Source organism: Parus major, chromosome 8 (genome assembly GCF_001522545.3).
Source record: "Parus major isolate Abel chromosome 8, Parus_major1.1, whole genome shotgun sequence".
Classification (NCBI taxonomy): domain Eukaryota; kingdom Metazoa; phylum Chordata; class Aves; order Passeriformes; family Paridae; genus Parus; species Parus major.
The window spans coordinates 3,004,116-3,027,464 of NC_031777.1; the positions used below are offsets into that span (position 1 = coordinate 3,004,116).

General features: G+C 37.6%; 1 protein-coding gene across 3 annotated transcripts in view; it reads right to left on the reverse strand.

The window, feature by feature from the left end:
- Positions 1-23,349, reverse strand: part of RALGPS2 (Ral GEF with PH domain and SH3 binding motif 2) — a 113,394-nt gene that overhangs the window by 65,138 nt on the left and 24,907 nt on the right. For all 3 annotated transcript variants that reach the window (XM_015636512.2, XM_015636513.2, XM_015636511.1), the window contains 4 exons: positions 22,052-22,159; positions 13,913-13,963; positions 7,679-7,762; positions 1,912-2,001 (listed from right to left, as the gene is read on the reverse strand). In XM_015636512.2, coding sequence (XP_015491998.1) covers positions 1,912-2,001; positions 7,679-7,762; positions 13,913-13,963; positions 22,052-22,159 — 333 coding nt within the window. The remainder of the gene's footprint in view (positions 1-1,911; positions 2,002-7,678; positions 7,763-13,912; positions 13,964-22,051; positions 22,160-23,349) is intronic.

Sequence of the window (23,349 nt, forward strand, 5' to 3'; positions counted from 1 at the left end):
TTCTCTCTCCACTTAACACACTGCCAGGAAACTGACAGCCTTTTATGGAACAAAGCCCTCACAAGTATTAGTCAGAAATGCCATTTTTAATGGCACCCCAGTAGCATTTCCAGTCTGGGTGCTCAGACTCCCATGATTCCAGCAGATCCTTCTGACAGTGGAAGTTGGCCCATACCTGATGAAGTGCTTCCCTCTCCTCATCCTCTTTTGGGAGGATTCTCTAGTGACCAAGTGTAGAGGGTAACCAGTGTTTTTTGGGGCAAGGTGGAAGGGGTTGGATGTTTGTCCTACACCACAGTCCTGTTATCCTTCCAAGTAGTCCTGCTGAAGTTTGTCCCTCCACTTACACAATAACCCCTCACACACACATAACCCAAGCAAGGTAGTAAAGTTCAGTCCCAAAGGATGGTATAGCTGATCAGAAATTAAAAGAAGGGCTTTCCCAGCTGCTGCCAGCAGTGAAACAGAAGTCATCACCAGCCAGGACAGTCTGGGAACTTCAGGGGAATTAGGTATAATTATTTCATGCATTAAGCACTATAGATGAGATACCATTGCAGGACTGCCAGCTATATAACAGGTTGCCAGCACAAGGAATTCACTGTGGAGTAGATTTACAGCTTCTCTAAAGAAAAGGTAATCAGTGTGACCTCTGGCACCAAGCTGCTTTGATAACAGCTTTGGACAGCAGAAACTCCTTCCAACAGCCCCCACTGCAGTAACTTCATGTCAGCAGCCACATGGAAGCAAAGCCAAGGTAACAAGCACATAAGTAAATGAACTGATATAATAAAACACCCTATATACAGAGCTTCTTGCTTTTTGCAGCTGTGATTTTTACAGCTGACAGGTAAGCAAAGCTCAACTACCTGATTGTTAGAGCACATAGCTGCCTCCAAGCCAGCAGCACTCCAGCAGCCACTGCAGCCTGCAAGGCACTGGTGAGGTCAAGCATGTTCAGGGTGCTGCATCCAAAGTTGAGCCAGCACTGCCCAGTCCCATCCCAGTATGAACCAGACCTGAGCCCACCTGGCTTCCCACATCCTTTCTGCACTGTGGCCACACAGAGCTGAACCTCCCCCTCCTATGGAGGGACATGGATCATAAAGCCAATTTTTTAATGTTTGTATTTCAAACAAAACCAGAAGAATTGACTTTTAAAAATACATGAGATCAAGATACATTGACTCACCAGATATCAAAGGATGCTTAAGAGAGATCATTAACACTATGACCACAGCATGATTATTGAGCAAAGCCTGTAGTTCTTGCTTTGCCCGAAGTTGAGAGTCAAATCCCACAGGAGAAAAATACTGCTTCATTAAAAAGGGGCTTGTCAAGACAGGGAATGAACTTGAATACAAAATTAATTAATTAACAAATACTTCACATCTTTGTTTTTGCAGGTAAACCAGGGTGGTCACAGCAGTCAGCTGTAGTAAAAGGCAGCCAACATCTGACAGCAAAAACTTGAAAAACATCCCCCTCTTTTCACTACTGTGAAGAAGTTTCACTCTATTTGAAGGGCTATATATCACTCCAGATTTACTGACCCTTTTCTCATGAATGTCAGTCCAAAAGGCTTTAGGAAAGACTGAGAGCTCCAAAGCGTCTTCTGAATCAAAGTCTATTTTTCAAACCACATTTTTAAAGTTGATATTATTTGAGTAAGAGATAAAAGATCCTTTTCCTTCCAATGGTAAAAGCAAACAAACCATTTCTGTTCTGACTAATTCATCTTAAACCATCTCTACACTTTGTGAAACACAGAAGCCAGACAGTTATTGATGTCAACAGAAACAACCACAGCTAAGTCAGGTATCAAATATTTCCCCTTGAATATTTTTGAACTGATCAAACTGGGTATAAAACCTTTGATTGTCACACCCCTTTCACAATACAAATTCTTACCTTTGCAGTTTTGATGTAGTGGCTCAAAACCTCAGCTCGTATTTTTAAAGTCTGTGCATGCAGAATCTCTCTAACAACCCAGAAGCTTACCTAAAATGTAGAAAAAGTGCCTTTTAAAAAATACAGTTTCAACACTATACTTTTAAAAGTTTTATTTATTTTTATCAAAGTTTGATCTACTTGAGTTCAGGGTAAGTCTGAGGTTGAGATCACATGCAAAGCAAAAGGCAGAACAAACTTAGAGCAGTGCTCTCCCAGGGAAAAAAGAGATTATGAAGAAATGTTATGAAGAACCTACAAAATGAAGGAATATAAACACTAACATTGAATCATACCCATTGGTTTGCTTTCCCACAACATCAAAGCCATGTCACTCAACTCCTATATGAACTGAACAGCTTCAACTACAGTTCACTGCCATTCCCAAAACCTCGAAATAAAATTAACCCTGAAGATAATCAGAACCCAGCTTCTAGTTTATACTCTTATTTCTGGCTATGCCAATTATCTGCTGATGTCCAGCACAGCATCCTACTCTTAGCTAAGCTCTCCAGGACTGACTTCACTGCTATGTAAGATCCCTGTTAAATTCAGTATGAAGAGTGGTTGCTGCATTTCATACTTACATGAATGTCACATAAAGGCTCTGCTTTGAAAGTGTTTGGTAATATGTTTAAACTCTATTGTTTTCTCTTCTCTGCTCCCTCCCACCCTCTCTCCTCACAAAGAATGATAAAAATTAAACACCATAATAAAGCAGTAGCAAAAAATTAGCAAAAGGTAACAAATACAGCAGCTTTTATTCAGGTATTTGCTATGTGTTAGGAAAAAAATTAATTATCATCAAGATACAGCTTGGCTGGTATTTACAAAATTATGGAAAACAGTGTATAAAGAAATTTATTGTAAGTTTACTCTCATACATGAAAACCTTTCAACATGTCACGTTGCTTTGATTTTTAAATGATGCTAAAATACTTCTTGTAAATTAACATTGTGTATGTATTAGGGTTACTGGCCAAAATCTCAGTTAGAAAAATGAAATATCCTGTTCCACTTTCTACACTACAATACCTCCTAAGACAGAAGAGCACAAGATCAACACCTCCAAAATGATTACATTTGCAGTGAAGCTACAGAGATCTGATGAAAACTGGGATGTTAAATCACAACAGCTCTTTGGAACTTAGAAATGGAAGAATGACAAGAAAACCCACAAAAAGTCCCCACAAACATCTTGCATAAGAATGACTTTCCTATGGTCTGTTTGTCTAAGATTGTATTAGCCAGGAAAGAATTAACCATGGAGCTCAGGTTTCTGTTTACTTTCATTTTTCTTCATTTTCTTTCATTTTTTTTCTTTTTTGCAAAGCAAAATATCTGCTGTCAAAACGTGTTATCCTCACAAACAAAGAGAGGTTCCATGTGATTAAAAAAAAAATCTCAGCATGTTGCCATGCTCAAAAATGGCAGATGTTTTTAAAATTATCTCATTTTTGATGGTACATCATCAAATTGTAATCTGAAAATCATAGTGACAGTACCTGTATTTAAATGACAGACTGCCATTCCCTTTCTTTAGTCATAAAATAATTTTCCTTTAAGGACAGGGCTCCAAGTGCTGAGACAATCTCAGGAGTACTGAGAGAAAAAGAGAACTGAAACTCTTGCACCTTCTTCATTGTTTAGAAAATGAGAATATGTAGATTGTTGCCAGGTCTTCTCCAGTACTTTCTTTCTATTAATATTAATATTAAATATTCTGAAGGGGTCCTTACTGAATCCTGCCAGAGCAGGGATTTGCACTAGATGATCCCAATGGGCCCCTTCCAACTTGAGATATTCTATGATTCTGTCAAATACAGAAGTACCAAATACATAAAATATTTGACAGTACTTCAAAATTTTGCCATAAAAAGCTTGACCTCAGTTTAGTGCTCTGTAGTTACACAGCTTGAGAAAAAGAACTTTTTTCCCCTGACTGATCAATGAGTTTTTAAGGTGACACTTTCTCACTGAAGACCAAGGGAATTTAAATTTTAAACACAGATTTCTGTATCATAAAGAATCAGATAAGGAGAATACACACCTTAAGATCCCAAATCTCTTTGAGTTCACAGACTGTTTATGTAACAGGAGAATGCCTGTGATGGGCCAGACTGTGACACACTTGCTTGGAACACAGAGCAACACTCCAGCATTTTCATCAGGACAAAAATCCCCTGATTTCCTCTGTCAGTCCTGACTTCTGTGGAAGTTCACTGGCTTCACACAAACACTGGGACACACAAATTCTTGTTTGCCTGAAGAAGCCTGGGTTCTGTCCCAGTCCAAGCCAGACCTAAGCTCAACAACACTTCCAAGCTCTTGCAGGAAAAGAAAAAAACCCAAACAAACCAGAATAAATTTTCTATGAAGCTTAGAGCCCTCCAGTCCGTTCACTGATAGAGTAGGCAGGAGATACAGAATCAAACACACTTAATCACTCCTACTTCAACCACTTCCAGTCCTCTCTGATGTGTTTTTACTGTCATAAACACAGGTTTTTGGCTGGTCTTATCTATTAACTGGTATCTTTAGATAGCACCATAACCTAATGTATTTCACATATTGAAAAATCAGTAATTTAAAGAAATACTTTTGTTTCATTCTTTACATAAATAATAAATATTTGTTCCATATATTCCTCTTCTGCTGCATTTAAATGTTGTTATACCAACATCAATCAGCTACATGACTCCCTGCCTTTGGGTGTGTCCAAGGCAGCATTTAAAGCCTTGACATACAATTGTATATTTATATTCTTCCCTATTAAGGTCAACTGAGAATAAGAGGCTTAACTTTGAACAGATCTGTTCTTGAATCACACTTTAAGATTTTTAAATAATCCCATGTTTGCCTGATCTGAAATATCAATTCTGTTATACTGGTGCTTTTAAGTTCATAGTCATTGATTCAAAAATTATCTTTGCTTCCTGTGCTACAGAAAGATTGGGAAATATCCCTTTAATACTTTCTGGATTTTTCTTTCAAGTAGCTTCCATGCATACTAGCCACTCCATTTCTTAATTTCCAATAATCCCAGTTAAATCCACTGCAATTCAGCAACACTACAATACTCAAGAAAAAGTTCTTCATGCAGTGTTTGCATTTGGGTTAAAAAGGATGCAAAAAACCCAAAAAACACTCATAAAAGAACAGCCAGCAAAACACAAAATTTTCCTTTTGCAAGTGGGATCTCTTCCTTTAAAAATTTTCCAATGTACTGACTGTAGCTGACAAGTTTCTCTAATATTTTAAACTCTGTGGCAGCTCGGTTCCATTCCCATTTAAATAAAAACCTCAAGAAAGAGGTTTTCAGCTGAGGGACTCTGCTAACCAAGAGACCAACAGTGACCTTCACACAAACAGTTACCTTAAAAAATTGTTTATTTGAAACATATGATAAAGGTTTATTTTCAAAAGGTAAGACAATGTTCTAGGAAGTGAACTTGACAACTGAGCACTCTGACAGGTTTACCAGTAACAGAATATATACAAATTACTTTCAGAAGAAAGCTAAAAAAATGAGAGTTCAGAGTTTAAAAAAAAAAAGTGAAGTTACGTAATTTAAAAAAAAATAATATTAAATATGTAGATCTATATGAACTACCACTCAACAATGAATTCTCCAAGAACAGGAGAGACCTGGCATGGAAGGATTCAACTGATTTCTCTTCCCTGAACTCAATCTCTTTTTACAAGCACCACATCCAATTATCCCATAACTAATGCTGGAACTGCCCAACTTCATCCTCAGTGGAATCAACTGCACAGAATCATCACTGCTTCCAAAATACTACCTGCACATCATTTTGTTGTGAAGCAGCTGTTAGTAATTTAATATTCTCTTTACTTAAAAAGTGAGAGCTGTTAATGGTTTTCCTTTGGCAAGCTGGGGGCAAAAAGGGAAGAGACAGATGCATAATGCTTAATTGAAACCCAGTGAAATTCCAAAAGTTAACAAAATTTTGATGACATGTATTCCTGCCTGAGAAGGCCACAAGTCCCTGTGACTTTCCCAATTATTTATTTTAGGATTAAGCATTAGAACCCCCCAGGTAAGTGGAGCAGAAACAATATCTGTCCTTTTCCCTTTCTACTCCTATACTGATGGCTTCATTGATGCCAGAATAAAGGCTGATATAAACTTCATGGAAGTCCTTATTCCCATGATAAGGTTTCCCCTCCTTCCTTCTGGCTACTGAGAATATTTTACCAATTCTTTAGAATATTTTACCAATTCTTTAGTATGTCTGAAGTTGACTTCAGGCAGCTCCTGCAGTTCCTGAGTACAGCACATAACAACTGAGAAGTCCTTGATGAGTTACACGGCCTAACATGGTCTTTACTACAAAAACATTTCACAATATTCAGTAAAATGGAAGATTTCTTTGAAGAGTCAAAGAAATCACTCAAAATACTCACTTCCATGAGTAAGTGAGGTAGCAAATACTGCAATCAGTGGTGTATCAGTGAGATTAGTGTCAAAACCATGAGTGTTTTTACACTAGCCTATATATTCTAACAGGAGCAACTTCAAAAAAAAAAAAAAGCTAGATCAGGAAAATTTCAACTAAATGCAGAACAGCAACAACAACAAGAAAAAAGAAACACACACACAAAAAATCCCAAATTCTTGACCAAACCCCCCAGATCTCAATAAATGGTAAGTCAGAAAAAGTTTGCAGTGTAACATTTTTTCTTCAGTCCAATGGAGAATCAGGCAAGTGTCCAAAACCCAAATCCAAACAAGCATTTCAGTCAGTAGGTTAAGAAATATTCTAAGTGTTGTCAGTGAAAAGTAATAGGATTTGATCATATCCTCAGTTGAGAATAATCATGAAAAGTGAGAAAGTACACAAGAATTGATAGGGGAAAAAAACCCTGTAAAGTTAAGAGGTTTGGTCTGAGATTCACATGATTAAAAAAGATCTCAGTCTGAGACTGGGTACTGAGGTTACGTCTGCAAGGCAGCTTGTAAATTTGAGACCTTATTAAACATTTACAAGAGGAGAGATGAGAGTAATAGAATTACTTCATCTGAAAGAGAAAATATGACATTACTTAAAAAGACCATCACAGTTTTGAGAGATGATTGGATAACTACACAGCTGGACTCCTCCAGCTTTACTTGTGGAGAAAGGGAGAATCCTGTTGTTCTTTTAATAGTTCATTTTATACAGAGAAATTGTTGAGTAAGAGAACCAAAAATCACAAATATACTACCTAAAAGTGATGTCAAATAGACAGTTAAAGAAGAAATTTTTTTACAGAAAAATTGTTTGGAATTTTTAAGTTTGCCTAGAATCACTTTAAAAACGTACCTACGCTGACAAGAAGCTTCTATTTCAAACAAAAACATCTATGTCAAGCATAAGACACTGAACTAACACAGAAGGAAATTACATCTAATTACTAGTCCAGAAATCCTGTATGTCAAGTCTTTAACCTGTAATTATGATTCTGTCTTTTATATAAAAGACAGCCAGCAGTTCTGGAGAAAATATGCACTTTTCATCGATTGCTGCTATTTAAAACAGAGTATTTCTTCAACACTGGTTTGGTCTTTCTGCATATCCTGTAGATAAAGTATCTGCTAAAAGGAGATCCTTAAGTTGCCAAGTAATCAGCTGTGATCCAAAATAAAAGTGATGTGCCAGAACACTTAATCCCACAGACTTTCTAAAATGTGTACATGTAATAATGCTGGCAAAAAATAACTCACATGATTGAATCTTCTGGTGAAAGCAACAGCATTCGGTGCAAAACGGTATTTCTCTTTTTTATTCCAGCCACAGCTTGCCAGCTCCTGGGAGAACAAGGATGAAAATTCACTTCTTTAATTCAGTGCATAACACATGCTCAGAGCCAAAGGCATATGAGACACAAATCTTGTAAGTTCTAAAATAACAGAGCAACAACACATTGAAGTAATACAGTTACACTTGTTCTGATTCCTTCTGCAAATTGAGACTACACAAGTGTAATTTCTGAATTATGCAGAGTTATTGGATCATTACAATTCATCTTTTGCTGAATTAGAGCTTTCCTAATTTTGTTACCACAGAAAATCCAGCTTCAAAAGTGAATCTGAGCTAGAGAGCCAAATGTCCTTTTGTTTTAAATCACTTTCTGAAGATATTTAAAGAGATGATACCCCTAATTAACTCAATCTAAGACATGTCCCATATTTTTAACTTGGCATGTTGCATTAAAGAAATAACCAAAAAAGTGTCATTTGCAGTAACAATAAAAGAAACAGTATTTTCCATTTTCCCTTCCAAAGGAGCCTATTTTGGGAAACTGCATCACCTTGTTATTTACCATCACTTAATTTCAACAAAGAAGTTTTCATTAAAATCATAAATAATTAAATGTAGCAAAATGAGCTCTTCCATTTGTATAAAACAGCACATGAACAGATGCAAAGACAGCATTCAACACACGACCTGTTCCACAGTGCTAACAAGAAGAATAATCAATATAGACACAGCTTACTTATTCAAGTGGTATAATGGCAAAGAACAGCCCTTCATTTTTACTTATTCATGTGTTCCTTCCAGAACATCCACTCTGAAGTGCTCTCAGTTTTATCACCATGCTGTAAAACTCCTCACTGAAGCCAGATTCATGCTACACATCCAGCCACCACATAACTTAGGTCATATGACTCAACATGTAACCAATAATTGTGACATTTAAGGCACAGTTTAGAAGAATTTGGTATCTGAAGAGCATTTTTTTTTTTTTAAACTTTTTAAATTCAGAAACTTCTTAGCATCTTTTCAACCAATGTTGGAAAACTACTATAGAATCTTATGCCAGTTAAGAAGGACCCTGAATTCTTCTCCTTGAAGTTTGTGGTGTGCAGGTATTTGTTAGAGAAGACCCAGGAGATTCCTGGCCAGGCACTGGAAAGAATGCAGAATTCTTGGTATTTAGGGCCATTCCTTCAAATTTCACTAGAAAGTTGTGCCACCTAAATCTACCCTGGCAAATCTGGTGTGTTCAGCACAGGAAAGCACATACCCCTGTCCTTATACCTCTGCTTCAGTGAGTATGCATGAGACAACCATACAGCCCTGAACTACTCCTGCTCCAAAGGAGAGTAGGCTACTGGAGAAAGGAGCCATTCAAGAGACTCTTGATTTCACTCTCTATCCCTCAGCATCTCTAGTTTCCACTGGAATCACAGCTCTGCACTTGGAGGAACACAAGGGAATTCATCCACTGGCATCTGATAACCCTTCTTTAACAATGGGAGAAAATTAATTGTCACCGCGGGTGACACCCCTGGCAAAAGATCTGGATGTGTGTCTTCCCAAGCAGGAGCAGGATCTTTTGTCCTGCAGTATTCTCAGATCTGTTGCCAATGATGTCTGTACCCTGTGGGCCCTTAGATTTACAGGTCCAGGGCAGTGGGGAGTTTCTGCCCAGAATCATTATGAGTTTTTCACTCAGTGATGAGAATTTCAGTTGAAGGACGTGTCCTAAATTTGTAAGAAATTCCCATGTTTTCCCTAGACCTGTGCCATCAGTTCTGATTCTTCAACAGCTCAGGGTGACACCCACACCACTGTTCAGGGACAGACACAGGAAAGGCACAGAGCTTTCAGAGTTCCAAAAGCATTTTTCCTTCCCTTTAGGAAGTGTAGGAAACACTTTCTCATCACACTTAAAACACCCCTCTCCCTTGTGCAGCCAACTTTCTTTTCTCTCATCTTTAAACTAAAAGAAGAGTGGTTTCCCTTTGCCTGTCAGGCTCCCCAGCATGACCACCTGAGCTTTCTGCCTCGGGACCCTTGCTCAGAACCCTCTTGCCCCTCTCTAGAAGCTGCCTGTGTGAACTCACTGCCCTTGGCACTGCCTGAAGATGCCATCAGCAGAAGAGCAGCCACCAAGGTGTTTGCCATCCCTGGATTTGGCCTGGAGCAATCCCATACAATCCCAACAAGGACACATCTGACTGCACTCATGGTGGCAATAAAACACACTCACACATTACACTGGAACTGAGAAACCACTCTTATCCTTCTATAAAAATACCCACTTCTCTGTTAAACAGGCTGTTTCTTTCTTACTGTATTTCTTGATCTTCCTCTAGGATTCCTTTTTCCACCAGAAGTTTCAAACCTAAAGTATTCCCCAGGATTATTTCCTTATCTGCCAGTCAGCTCAGGAACAGTCAGCTACATCATTACAACCATCAATTTCTTATTTAATGTGGTACATTTAAATTGATGTGAAAAACTGAAAGACATAGGATCAAGAATACAAAAGTGGAACTTCCTCTGTAACTCATTTTGGTTTTCATTCCCTTTTGAATACATAGCACTTTATTTTCCTTAAGAAAATACTGTGGGAACATTTAAATTATAACCTGTACCACACAGCAGAGAGTGAGATTGTGTTTCTCACCAAAACCTTTATCTAAGTCAAAGGGAAAGTTTCAAAAAGAGGAGAGAAGCAGCAAGGATTAATAGTGGAACTGTTCTACAACTTCAGAGTGAGAAGAGATTAAGAATACTCAGTGAGTTGTTTTTTTTCACTGCCTAGCCTGGCAAAGCAGAGGGGATGAAGGGGTTAAAGACAATAAGCCAGTGGAGATTTTCAATATGAACACATATGGGCAAATGATTTTGGATGATGTACTAAAACATATAAAGCAAGTAATCAGATTTTCCAAAAAAAGCAAAATTGATGTGCTCTGCAAAGGGTCATGTGGCTGTTATTTAATGTTAACACAACTACCAGCAGCACAACCAAGCAAGTCTAAGACTCTCTTCTTTTACAGTAAAGCTTTACAGTCACTGCTCTCTAGAAAGCCACAACCACTACAAGAGAGGGAACAAAAACCAACATAACATTTGCCTTTCCCAGGGAATAGAAGGAAATCTTATGACTGACTGGAGGAACTCCATGATATTTTTTTCCCCCTAAAAATAAAAATACAAATTGGCTGCTTTTGTACAGATAGATGTTTATGTCAGAGAGGTGGGTTCTTTGTAATCTTTATTTCTTATACTACAGCCCACTATTAATTAACAAAGACCCAGTAATTCAGTCTACTTTCTCAGAAGTAACTTGCAGGGATTTTTAATGAAGAAGGAAGGTGGTTTCCAGAATTCAGGAATGCTAGAGCCTGCATACAGCTCAGACAGAGGATTGTGTCACTAAAGAGTATCTAACAATGGTAATGGTTCAAGTCCCTGCCTCTGGCTCACCCCAAATATTAAGGGATCCACCACTTTCCTTAATCCCAGCTTCTGTGGGCAACACTAAGCTTTCACTCTGTTTTTTCACCAAGCATGAAATGGTGAGTTGTAGTGGGTAGTGTGCAGGAGCTTGAGAACACATTTTAACCCACAACATTGCTCAGAAATTTGAATATAAACAGAAATAATTCTATTTACATGCTACAGATAGAGGCAAAAGGCTGCCAAAGTATGTCAAAGTGTGCTGTAAGCATTGTTCATTGATTTTGATGCAAAAAGAAAAATTACTACATATTGCTTTGAAAAGTGTTATTCAGCTATTTCCTTTTAAGATAACCAAGCTGAAATCCTGGTATTGCTTTTTTATTAAAAAAAGGCCACCTGTAATGATTTAAGAAGTATTTTAACACAATGAGGAAGGTGTAACACAGTAATTTATAAGATATTTGAAGAACACTGCACACACAGCCTGAAGATGAAAATTCATCTCCAGCAACTAAAAAAAGTTAAGCTTAAGTTCTGAGTACATCTTTCAGAAACTTTATTTTGAGAAAATAAATGAACACACATTAAAGGCTAAACATTTTCATTCAGGTGCCATTCTGTTGCAATAAACACTCTGTTTTTAAATCACAGCACGCTGGGGAAAAATATTGCTCACCATCTCCCACCATGCATACAGATGAGAGCTGTGAAATTCAATATCAGTATTTACAAGTCTATCAATGCCTTTCAGTCACCCATTGAAGACTCAGTTTAGGAGCTCTTTTATACAGGTGAAATCAGCTCAGTGGTGTTTTGTTTTTGAATTACAAACTCCACAATGCTTGAGTGTACACACCAAGGGATGGATAAGGATTTACAAATTGAATTGAGACATGGATATGGCACAAGCTGGTAGAAACTTAAAGGAAGCTCAAAAATCTACACCACCTCATTAACCTGCTGTAAAGATGCCTTGAGGTAAACTAAGCCTTCCACCTCTGATAATCCCTTCTCCAAACCAGAAGAAAAGCAATTTAATTGTGTTGAACCTTTTTTGAGGTGAGAGTTGATCTTTACAGCCCTTTTCCCAGGGGATTAACACAGTTTAGAGACACATCAGCCTGCAACCTCTGTTTACTGGGAAGGAGAACTGATGGACAGGTTTATCATATATATCAAATCTCAGATAAATCAAAATAAATGCATACATTTTAAACAGGGATATTAAAAAGGACATTGTAACACAAAAAAAACCCACACAAGTGTCAAGTTTCAGGATTAATGTTCACTACTAAAAATATTTTAAACTGCTATTAAATATATTACAATATTTTTAAAAGTCTGACAATTAGACAACCTCTGGAACTTTTAAAATTTTTAAATACCCACATGCTGTCCAGAGCTTGCAGCAGCTTGTGGGTAAACACTCCAAAGAGTCACCCAACCCTTCCTCATGGATATTTTCCACTGAAGGCATCACACCAATTTTTCTTATTAATTTTTTCTCATTCTTATACAGATTTCTTATAAATAAGTGCTTTCCAGATATATTTGCCTACTCTTATGTTTTTCTGAATAGCCTTGAAGTGCCTTTATCTGGCAGAATATGTTTATCCTGATCTTCTAATAGGATCTCTTTTTTTTAAGGTTCTTCTCCAAAGCTTTAAAGCATTTTGCTCTTTTATCTGACTCTTTTAAATGTTTTTCTTCTATGTATGTCTGTGTACTCCTTTTGCTAATGTTAATTACTGCTGTGATGTAGGTTCAAATCAAATCAAATGGAATGCTCTCTGAACAATTAAACCAACAAAACACTCTGAAAACCCAAACCAACAAACTAAAAAATGAACCAAAATTCACACACAGATCCAAGTGCTGGGAAATATCTTGTTGAAATACTATGGAAGCTGAAACATGCCATCTTCAAGTACAGATCAAATAGCAGCCTTCAAAAAAGTTCCCAGGTAACACAAATGATGAAATCAATAATCACAGCCAGGAGATTGAGCAGGTTTCTCTACTTGAGGCAAAATATTCTTTGGTGTGTCACAAGAGTGACATAAACCTGCTGCCAGTGAAATAGTTTGTGATGAACTGAAGTGACTGATGACCTGAGAAAGACTTCCACAGTACTGATAAAAATAATAAACTGAAAAATAAACCCTCAAATGTGCAAAACAATGCCCACAGGAAAATGCTAATGGTACAGAAATGAGGAGAAACAAATTCATCATTTATTATAGTCCCTGTGAAGATGCTGAAATGAGCTCAAGTCAGCTAAAATCTGAAAGGAATATGGCATTACATAAAAACAAACGAGAGAACACAAATCATCAATGTATTATCTTGATGGATCCACAGATCACACACATCTTGAATTCCACTACAACCATTTTCATTTTGCCAAAGGAGAAGTGAAGCAGTTATGGAAGCACAGGACAGGATGAAGTATTAAAACAGGTATCAGTAGCTGAAACCTAAAATATTATGATCAGAATTATTAAATCAGGATGTTTGTCATTCAGAAACATTAAATCCCACATGCTTCATCTCCAGCACAAGCTGAATAAAATACCAATAATAGTCCCAAAACAGACTATTAGTTCCAGATATTTTTGTTAAAAAACCATCTGCTTCAGAGCTGTATGAATTGGGACAAAAATTACAATTTATAGACATATACTTTAAAATTCCAGAATTTATACACTAGCATCACATTTCTTATTTAAACTGAAAAACAAAGCTAACTAAATACTTACCTCTGGCTGAATTGCTTTAAATACAGGCACATCCATTAGTGTAATTTGACCCTGGAATAAAAATTTTAAAAAAACATAAGTTAAGATCAAAATTAACCTTGCATTCCATTCAGGTGCTGTGCTGCTTAAGAACTGCATTTGCTGTTTCCATTTCTTATTTGGCTTTCATTTTGTACCTCATTTCAGAGGTTTCAGCTTCTACCTCAGGGTCATCCTGCAAAACCAAAGAAAAACGTGTTCCTAGCTCCACATACACAAATAATAAACAAATTATGAGAAATTATTCTCAGGAGCATAATCCTGCAGTTAGATGGGTAAATAAGAGCTTGAACTCAGAAATACAATATAAGAGCCTTCCCAAGAAGACAAGGAACTGACTGCACTTGCTCAAAGGTAGCTTCTCTCCAACTTCTGAATGTTAGTCCAGTTTCACAACTCTACTGAAACATCCCTACAACTTTTCAATCAATACCTGAAACACATTTGAGTAATGAGGCAAAGCAATTGCTCAGTTGCTCAGCAACAGTTAAAATTAAACACAGGCATCTCTTTTCCAGCAAGGCAGAGTCAATAAGTGCATTTTCATTCTGGGATGTTTGCTTAACTTTGAAAAGAGTAAAGTCAAAGACCAGGTTTTGCATCTTGAAATATATTCACAGAGCCTTATTTTAAGTTTATTAATCCTGCACATTTTAGGATTGCTGACAGCCTATATATTCAGAAAAAAAGACCATTTCTTTCAAAGGCAGCCCAGAAATACCAGTGCCATCTGAGTTAGGTATCACAAATTTTCTTTTAATAATGAATCCAGGAACCTTGTTCTGTTCCCTCAGCTGTCAGCTGCATGGCTTTATTCTCATTTCTTTGAAAACAGCAGTGCCATATATACACTCCAAGGTACACACTGACAGCTTTGTGACTCTCACAAATTGCAGCTGCCACTGGATGCCACCATGGATGGCAGAACAGCTCCTCAGAGAAAGCCAGCCTGGGCAGGAGAATTTTAACTGGGATGCTCTAAGTGAAAGTCAGCTAGTACAGAGATGTAACTGCTCTAATGAGCTACATCTTGACCTCTAAATGCATTTTTAGATAGGAATTCTGACAGTCAATAATAAACATTAAAAAAAAAGATATGTATCATTTCTCTTTAACCAACACCCTGACACAATCATCTGGTATTTTGCAGTACAACGCCAGAGAAGTAAGATGCCCTTTATATGTTTCACTTTTACTCTCTTTCCCCCAAACATCACTGAGTGGGGCTGGAATATCAATGTGCTGGAGGGCAGGAAATCTCTGCAGAGGGATCTGGATGGACTGGATCGACAGCCAGAGGCACAAGAGTCAACAAGGCCAAGGGTTGGGTCCTGCCCTTGGATCACAATCCCAATGTACAACATTGCAGTAACAGGACAATAAAAATAAGCCAGGAAACGGATTCTTTGTTAACACTGAGGAGAGAAGACTTAAAAATAAATGTTGCCTTTCTTGCCAGCCCTCCAGAATCCATCCTCCTCATCAGTCTGAACTGCCTTAGCTAAATTTAACTTGCTTCAGTAGTGACTCCTAAACAAATTACTACTTTAAGATGGGATCAATATAAAATACTTAAGAAATAAAAAGTATTATTAGAACTTCACACCAGAATTCATTTATCAAAATAAATGCATACATTTTAAAAAGGGATATTAAAAAGGTCATTTTAACACCAAAAAAACCACACAAGTGTGAAGGTTCAGGATTAATGTTCATTACTAAAAACATTTGAAATTGCTATTGAGTAAAATACAATACTTTAAAAAGTCTGACAATTAGAAAACCTCTGTAACTTTTAACAGAGAAACCTGTTTCTTCTACTAGCACGTTGATATTAGGCTGATGGGTTTTTTTCCTAGCTTGGTTGACACATTTTTGCTTCTATTAAAAGCGTAAGTAACACTGTATCACAGAAGCACTTGTTCAAAAAGCATCCCTTATTGCAGTTCCTTTCTTAGAGAGCTTGAAATTTCCATTACAAGTTCCCAGGGCTTAGCAAATTGCTGATAATTCAAAGGAATCAAGCCACTGAGAGCTGAATATCTAAGGTGATTGTTAAAAAGCCATTTGAGTTTGTAAGTATGACAGTGTAACTCACATTACAGTTAGTTTTAACAAAATGGTGTTAATGTATGTTTAACAAAATAGATTTTTTGAAACATTAACTTGCTCATATTTATAAGGCTGTATTTGTAAGTCTAATGACTGAATTTTTATTCTTTTAAAACATGCTTGCTCACTGCTAACTAAGTAAAGCAGACAAAGGCTGGCAGTCTAATTAACAGCACTTGAAATAACAAAGCTTCAAAAATAATTCTTGAGTTTTATGTTATGTGCCATTGCTCAGTTCTAACAGCAAATAAAATCTTCTGCCTTGACCATCTCACAGGGAATTTAAACCCCAATAAACAAAACCCCTAGTTTGGTTTCTGCAAGTGAGAGAGATACAATGCACTAACTTTTCTCACTCCAGCTCCTTAACCCAGCCAATACAAATTCTTGGAGAGCTTCCCTCTCCCAAATGTGGTTTAATGCTTTAATATTCAAACCAAAAATTATAAGTGTTCAAATCAACTTGTTACATGAAGCACGCCAACCATAACTTCTCTGGTTTTGGAGCTGCCAGCTGCACAGACTTTAAAAAAAATAAAAATAATTACATGTGCAATACAAAACTGTGAACTTGTCCTTACTTATCATTTAAATAAGCATTCTGATTATGCAAAGATAGGGAAACTTTGTATTTTCTCTCTTTCCAGAAGTGATATCTCTACCAAGTTAATTTGGATAATGAGGTATTTCATCATGGCACAGGGTGAGCTGAATGGAGGTTTTGTTTCTGTTTGCCCTAGATCCTAGATAACAGTTCTAGAATATGAGTAGAAAAGGTATGTTTTTAATATATCACAATTTTATTTCCCAATTCTCAACCACTTGAAGAGCTGTACAAGACAAAACTATATTTTAAAAGCAGTGCATTGGAACATTTTCCAATTTGCACACTTCCCCAGCCCTTCACAGCCACAGGAGCTTTGCATGTATAGAAGACCTTGCCTGGGGAGTCTCCAACAGCCACGTGTAAAAATATTTTAGCTCTCGTGGGTGTTGAGAAGTTGGACTTGTTAACAATCAAGTACTTCAAAATACTAAAATTATTACCACACAGTTTCATATAAAGAGGTTTTACCCCTCTCTTGGGGAGGTCTGCCAGGTCAGAAGTTTTACATTCAAGCAACCCAGAACTACATTTCTATGTGCTGCTTCTTTGAGGAATATGAAGAAGCTTAATGAAAATAAAATTTAAAAATACTTCCTGATTCTTTCTCTTTTCTATGAGGACAGATGGATTACTCTTCTTCCACAAAAACCCATAACTTAACTTCTAGTTCCAGTTCAGACCACTGCATTAAGCTCCTCTCCACATTTCTGTATGAAAGTTCTCACTGGACCTGGGCTAAATTATCACTTTTCTAGTCCCCAGTCCTTCTCAAGCATGAACTCTTTCTATCAGGCCATTTGGTGTATGTAGCACGAGTTTTCCTGCCATGTACCTACCCTAAGGACAGGGCACTTCCCCCACTGCTCCCTCCCAGACAGAAAACCCTCAGTGTAAAAAGAAACTCAGTTTCTGTTTGAGGTGAAAAAAGTCAAATGTCTGCATTCTGGTCACTGAAGAATACTGCCATCACCTGATTTTCCTTGAAGCCATGTTGGTTCAAGCAGCACTTCATAAATTGTTCCTTAATCTGAATTTCTAGAAGGAATGATATTTAAGCCTTCCAACTTGGCTTAGCACTGTCTCTCTGGGCTGCCAGGATATTTTCCTCACTGAAAAAAATAGCTAAGCCTCTGTTAAGCACAGCATCAGTAGGAGAATAATTCTGCTGTCCAGAATGAACACCAGGGAATTCAAGATCCTGTGTTGAAGCTCTACTTGTTTTCTCACAAAGTCCACTCCAAAACTTTTATCATTAATGGCTCCTCCACACGCTATAATTAAGCTGCTTCTTGCTCTCATTTGGAACATACTTACTCTAATATTCTTCTGAGAAGTAAAGCTGACAGGATGTAGATAATCTGATATTTCACTGTCATAAGAACATCTCTGAGAACTCCTCCTTGCTTAATTGAAACAGTTTTTAACTAAGCTCTATTTGCACATTGTTTCCAAAAGAAGCAGTATTTTCTTCCAACAACCATTTGACAAAGCTTCACAGGAATGAAAAAGAAAGAAATACACATACTGCATCTTAGCATGAGCTTACTCCATAACACTTCCAGGGACTAGGGCAAAGAATAAAGAATCCTTCTTAGATAACCAGGCAGAAAAAAAAGCAATGGATTCATACAGCTGCGCTTCCCTTAATTCTACCTCAAATATTTACACCACCGTGGCTAAGTTCAAGTATAAAATGGAAAAGTGAGTCAAAAAGTAATAAATAGTCTAATAATTAAACAGTAGATGTCTAAGAAATAAGAATTTACTGTAAAGCATAAAATAAATATTTCCTCAACCTGAGGTTGGCCAGCACCTTAATTTGGAGCTCATGACCCCAAGCATTCTCCTTCTTTCCTTCAGCCTCACCAGCCTCCCCTTTCCACTGCCACTGCACCACTAACAGATCCCTCCCCCACAAATTGTGCCCTGTGTGCTGAAAACCACATTTCTCCCTTGGATGAAAATGGGGAGCATTCAGTGTGACCACGCCGACCCTGGGCACACCAGGGCCCCCCCAGCAGGGCCAGGCACCACGGGGCAACCCTGGCACCAGCCTGGCTGTGGCTTCCAGCCCAGGAATAAAGAACTGAGCAGTGACCAGCCTAAAAGCAGGTCTTTAAACCAGAGATGGTCTCCTTACTAGTTATATCTTACAAAGCTGGCCATTGAATCCTTAAATGTGTCCTACTTCATGCTCATTGAATGGGATTCTTCTTCCCAAAATCTATGCATTACATATATTATATGTATATTAATAATTACATATATATTATAATGTATATATTTACATACATATATATTATATAAAATATATATATACACACACAGATATGTATTATAAACACTCAGGTATTCAGTACATTCCCTGGAAGCTTTCTGTAAGCTGCAGGGTGATAAAGCAAACTATAAATTTGCAACAGCAGCAGCAGGGCCTGAAGGTCTCACCCATTTCTAAAGCAGCCTTCAAACTTAAGAAGAACAAAAACCACCCAGTTGTTAACAAAGTTATAACTGACTATTACACCTATATTACAAGAATTTCCATTGCTGCTCAGACTGGCCCCCTTGAAGGGCTGGAAGACTTTTGCTTGTGAGACAAAGGACCATTGCATGAAACAGCACTCCTCCTGTGCACTCAGGGCAGTGTTAGATGATTGCCAAAGGGGAGAATATGGAAATAAAATCATCAAAAATATCTGCACTCAGGTTTCTCTTTGGCTTGGTAGCACCTTCTTGAAAATACAGGATTACAAGCAATACCTTTTGTTGTCCAACTTGTCTCTTACCCACTAAATGACTAAACAGATGGAGTTTTGAAATAATAATGATGTCTCTGAGACAGTGGGAACTGAAAATACATCTGTGTCTCTCATTGGTACTGAAATCACCATCGTGGATCTTATTTCCAGCATATCTCAAACTAAATTAGCTTTCACATTTCTGTTTTTCCTCCTTTGGTATAATTGTACTTCTCCCATCTGTGCACAGTGACCTGATCAAAATGCAACACATCACACAAGGTTCAGGATGGGACCTCACAATGGTTATGTTGACTTGATCAGTGAACTCTCACTTTTACAATACCTCTGTACAAGAACTCATTTCCATTGGAGCCAAGGTTTCCTAACAATTATTTAGACAGCTGTCTAACTACTTGTCAAGCAGCAACTCACTTCTATTGCTGTTTTACTGGCTTTTTCACATTATCTTTCCTCTCAATCAATAAGCTACTTAGGTAGCCTGCAAATTATTTCATCAGTTTATTTCATTTATATTATTTCATCAATTTACTTCAAAATAAATTATATTATTTTAAACAGCATTCACTCAGCTGTCACAGAGACATGTCTGTAGCCTGCACAGCATCCATTTTATAACAACTATCACTACTCAAGAAGCTTTCTCCTACTTTGGAAAAGCAACTGGCAGCATATCCATGTCCAGCTCAAGAGGTACAACCCACCACCAGGAAACCTCACACACTTTTGCATCCTAAAGAGTTTGGCCCTACTGCATCACTCTGGTGGCCTTCACATCCACGCTGAAACCCAGGAAGAGTAAGAAAGTGGCCAAGAAAATAAAAACAAGCTTAAGGGTCAAAGATACTTTTCCTCTAGGGTACCTAAGTTTTTGGCATATTTACTTATTTCGACAACCTTCAGCAAGAATGATCAGAAAAAGACAGCACTCAAAGCAAAAAGGTGCTACTGGAAAAGCAGATATGTGTGCCTGGGGAAACAAACATTAACAAAGTGCAGCTGTGTAAATAAACATTGAAAAAGAAATGAAATTAATTTTTTCCTTGCTAAAGGACTGAATACTGATGATTTTGTTCAATTGTTCAGAATTCTACATGCAAGGTGTTTCACATCGATTTACAGTAAATCAAACCTTGTATGAAGAACTAGATCCTTAAAAGGAAAAAGGTGAAAAGCAAAGATGTTTCTTTTGAGGGACTGAGAAAAAAGCAATATTATACTTAGTAAAAGAAACCAAAAATACAGGCACAGCTGTAACATGAAATGCTTAATTAAAAGATTCCTGTGGGTGAGTAGAACTCTACCCACTTTGAGGCATAACATGAAAACAGGAAAAACGCTGGATTTGAATACAGATTTTTATCTAACCAAGATTTCTTAAGTGGGTAACATTTAGAACATATGGAGTCAAAGGTTGCTGCATTTGAGAGAAGAAGGACTAGATGGTGGAGCAAAAGGATTATGAAATGTGATTCTGTGACAAGGCACCTCTGTATATTCTGCTGTCCAAGTGACAGCAGCTCCACAGAGACTGACTCATCCATTCTGCTGCCCAACAGCATCCACCACTGGTAAATAGCAGAGCCTTTCAACAAACTCATTCTGGCCTGAATATATAATTCCACTTTGAATTCATGTCCATAGCCCCAAATTCCCTAAGTACTTAGATTTACTTTATGTCCAGGAATCATAAGATAAAACTGGAAGGACAGTCAGCCCCAAAAAACATCTTCCCATGGAAAATAGGTGATTCATTGCCCAGCTGTTCCTGACAACAGTGCAAGGAAGAGGCCCAAACCACATGACTTGAGCCTCAGTCAGGAATAAATCCCATAGTTAATTATGATCCCTAGCCAAGAAGAATTTAATGTGTAAGTACCACTTCATAATCCAGCTGCTTTAAATTTTCAGTGTTCTCATTAAAATCAATTGAGCCACTAATAATTAACTGAAATAGTTATTAACAATTACAAACCAGAATGAACTAAATGGGAATATTTTGTGACACATATTACTCCATATCAATAATCTCCCCAGGACAACTCCTCGTGAATCTCATCACTTGAATTAGAAATACATTAAGAGCTTAGCAATCTTTCTAGTAACATACTCAAATCACTTAGAGGGCCCATCTGTTGTCCCCACCTCTACAAGGAGCAAAAACAGAACAAAATCACCCAATGTTTTAGTTAAACATCTGTGTTTATTTATTCTTTTATTTTATTTACATTATTCTGTGCACCCAAAAGAAGAAAACTAGAAAAGCTTCCTAGAGCAAGAATTAATGGAGTTAAGAATTAAAATACCTCCAGAAAAAAAACAAGTACAGATCAAGCATAGCCTTGCAACTAAAATATGCATGTCAGAATTAAGCTGTGTCACATAAAGAATCTTTAGTCTATGCTACCTATAAGAGTATGAAAAATACCTGGACAGCAGAACCCAAAAATATCACTTAATTTCAAACAGAATAGAGACAATGAAGAACTAAAGAACAAAATCTGTTCTTAAAACCCATGGATGACAGAAGTTAGGCAAAGAATGTACAGAAATAGAGAAGCAGAGGAAAAGCTGCAAAGGAGATTCACACACAAAGTAATTAGAATTCCTGGACTTGCTTACCGCATATTCCTCTGGTGTAACCTTTAGAACATCAAATACCACTGCATCAAAGCTCTTCTTCAGTTCAGCTGAACCCTTGTCACTCAAGGACTCAGAGCTGCTACTCTTCTGCAGAAACAAACAAAAAAAAAACCCACTAAGGATATTTTGGAACTGTCTTCTTTTTGTCTTCTTTCTTACACTCCCAAAAGTAAAATTTCTGTTCAAGCGTCACTGTTCACATTAATTTTTCTACTGGATAAATTATCAAGTCAAATTCAGTCACAGAACATACTTTTCTCCTGACATGGACTGCAAAAAATCAGACCCTCAAAGTGACATCTGGATTTCCATGGATTTCCTTCTAGCTGAACGAAGGCAGGGTTAGGTTGGATATTAGGAAGAGGTTCTTTGCTGTGAGGGTGAGGAGACCCTGGCACAGGGTGCCCAGAGAAGCTGTGGCTGCCCCTGGACCCCTGGAAGTGTCCAAGGACAGGGCTTGGAGCATTCTGGGATAGTGGAAGGTGTCCCTGTCCTTGGCAGGGGGGTGGTACTGGATGAGCTTTACCATCCCTTCCAATCTCAGTAATTCCACAATTTCAAAGGAATTCCTCAAAACACAACAGTTATATTTTAAAGCACAATTAAATTCCAATTTTATTGTCAGGGAAGGTAATAACAGCAACAATATTAGCAAAAGCAATACAGTCATACTGAATTTCAAACACAAAAACTATCACGATGGTAAGGAAAAAGACACCATCTACCCCAAGGGAATAGTTATCAATTCTCTTCCTCTTTCTCTTAAAAACATGGATGCTTATAAAAATTACACTGAGCTACACATGTTTCTGTTGAAGACATTTAGCAGAAGGAACTTTAGTGCTGTTTTTAAATTACAGTAATTCATATTTTCAAAAAATACCACATCCTAAGATATCATTCTATAAACATTTATCTACAGAACAGAGATTTTGCTTCTCTGCAAAATACATATGCAGCTCAAAAAATTAACATTTCATATTGGTTTCAAGTACACTTTTCACATTAAAGCAATACATCTGTGTAATGAGCAGTCACTTCTTCTAGCACATAGATGCAGACCTAGATTCTGTTTATTAATTCCTGCAGTTCTGTCAGGGGAGGTTAGGTTTGAATATTAGGAAAAGGTTCTTCCCCCAGAGGGTGGTGGGCACTGCCCAGGCTCCTCAGGGAATGGGCAGGGCCCCAAGGCTGCCAGAGCTCCAGGAGGGTTGGGACAACACTCCCAGGGATGCACAGGGTGGGATTGTTGGGGGACCAACACAATCAAGGCCCCA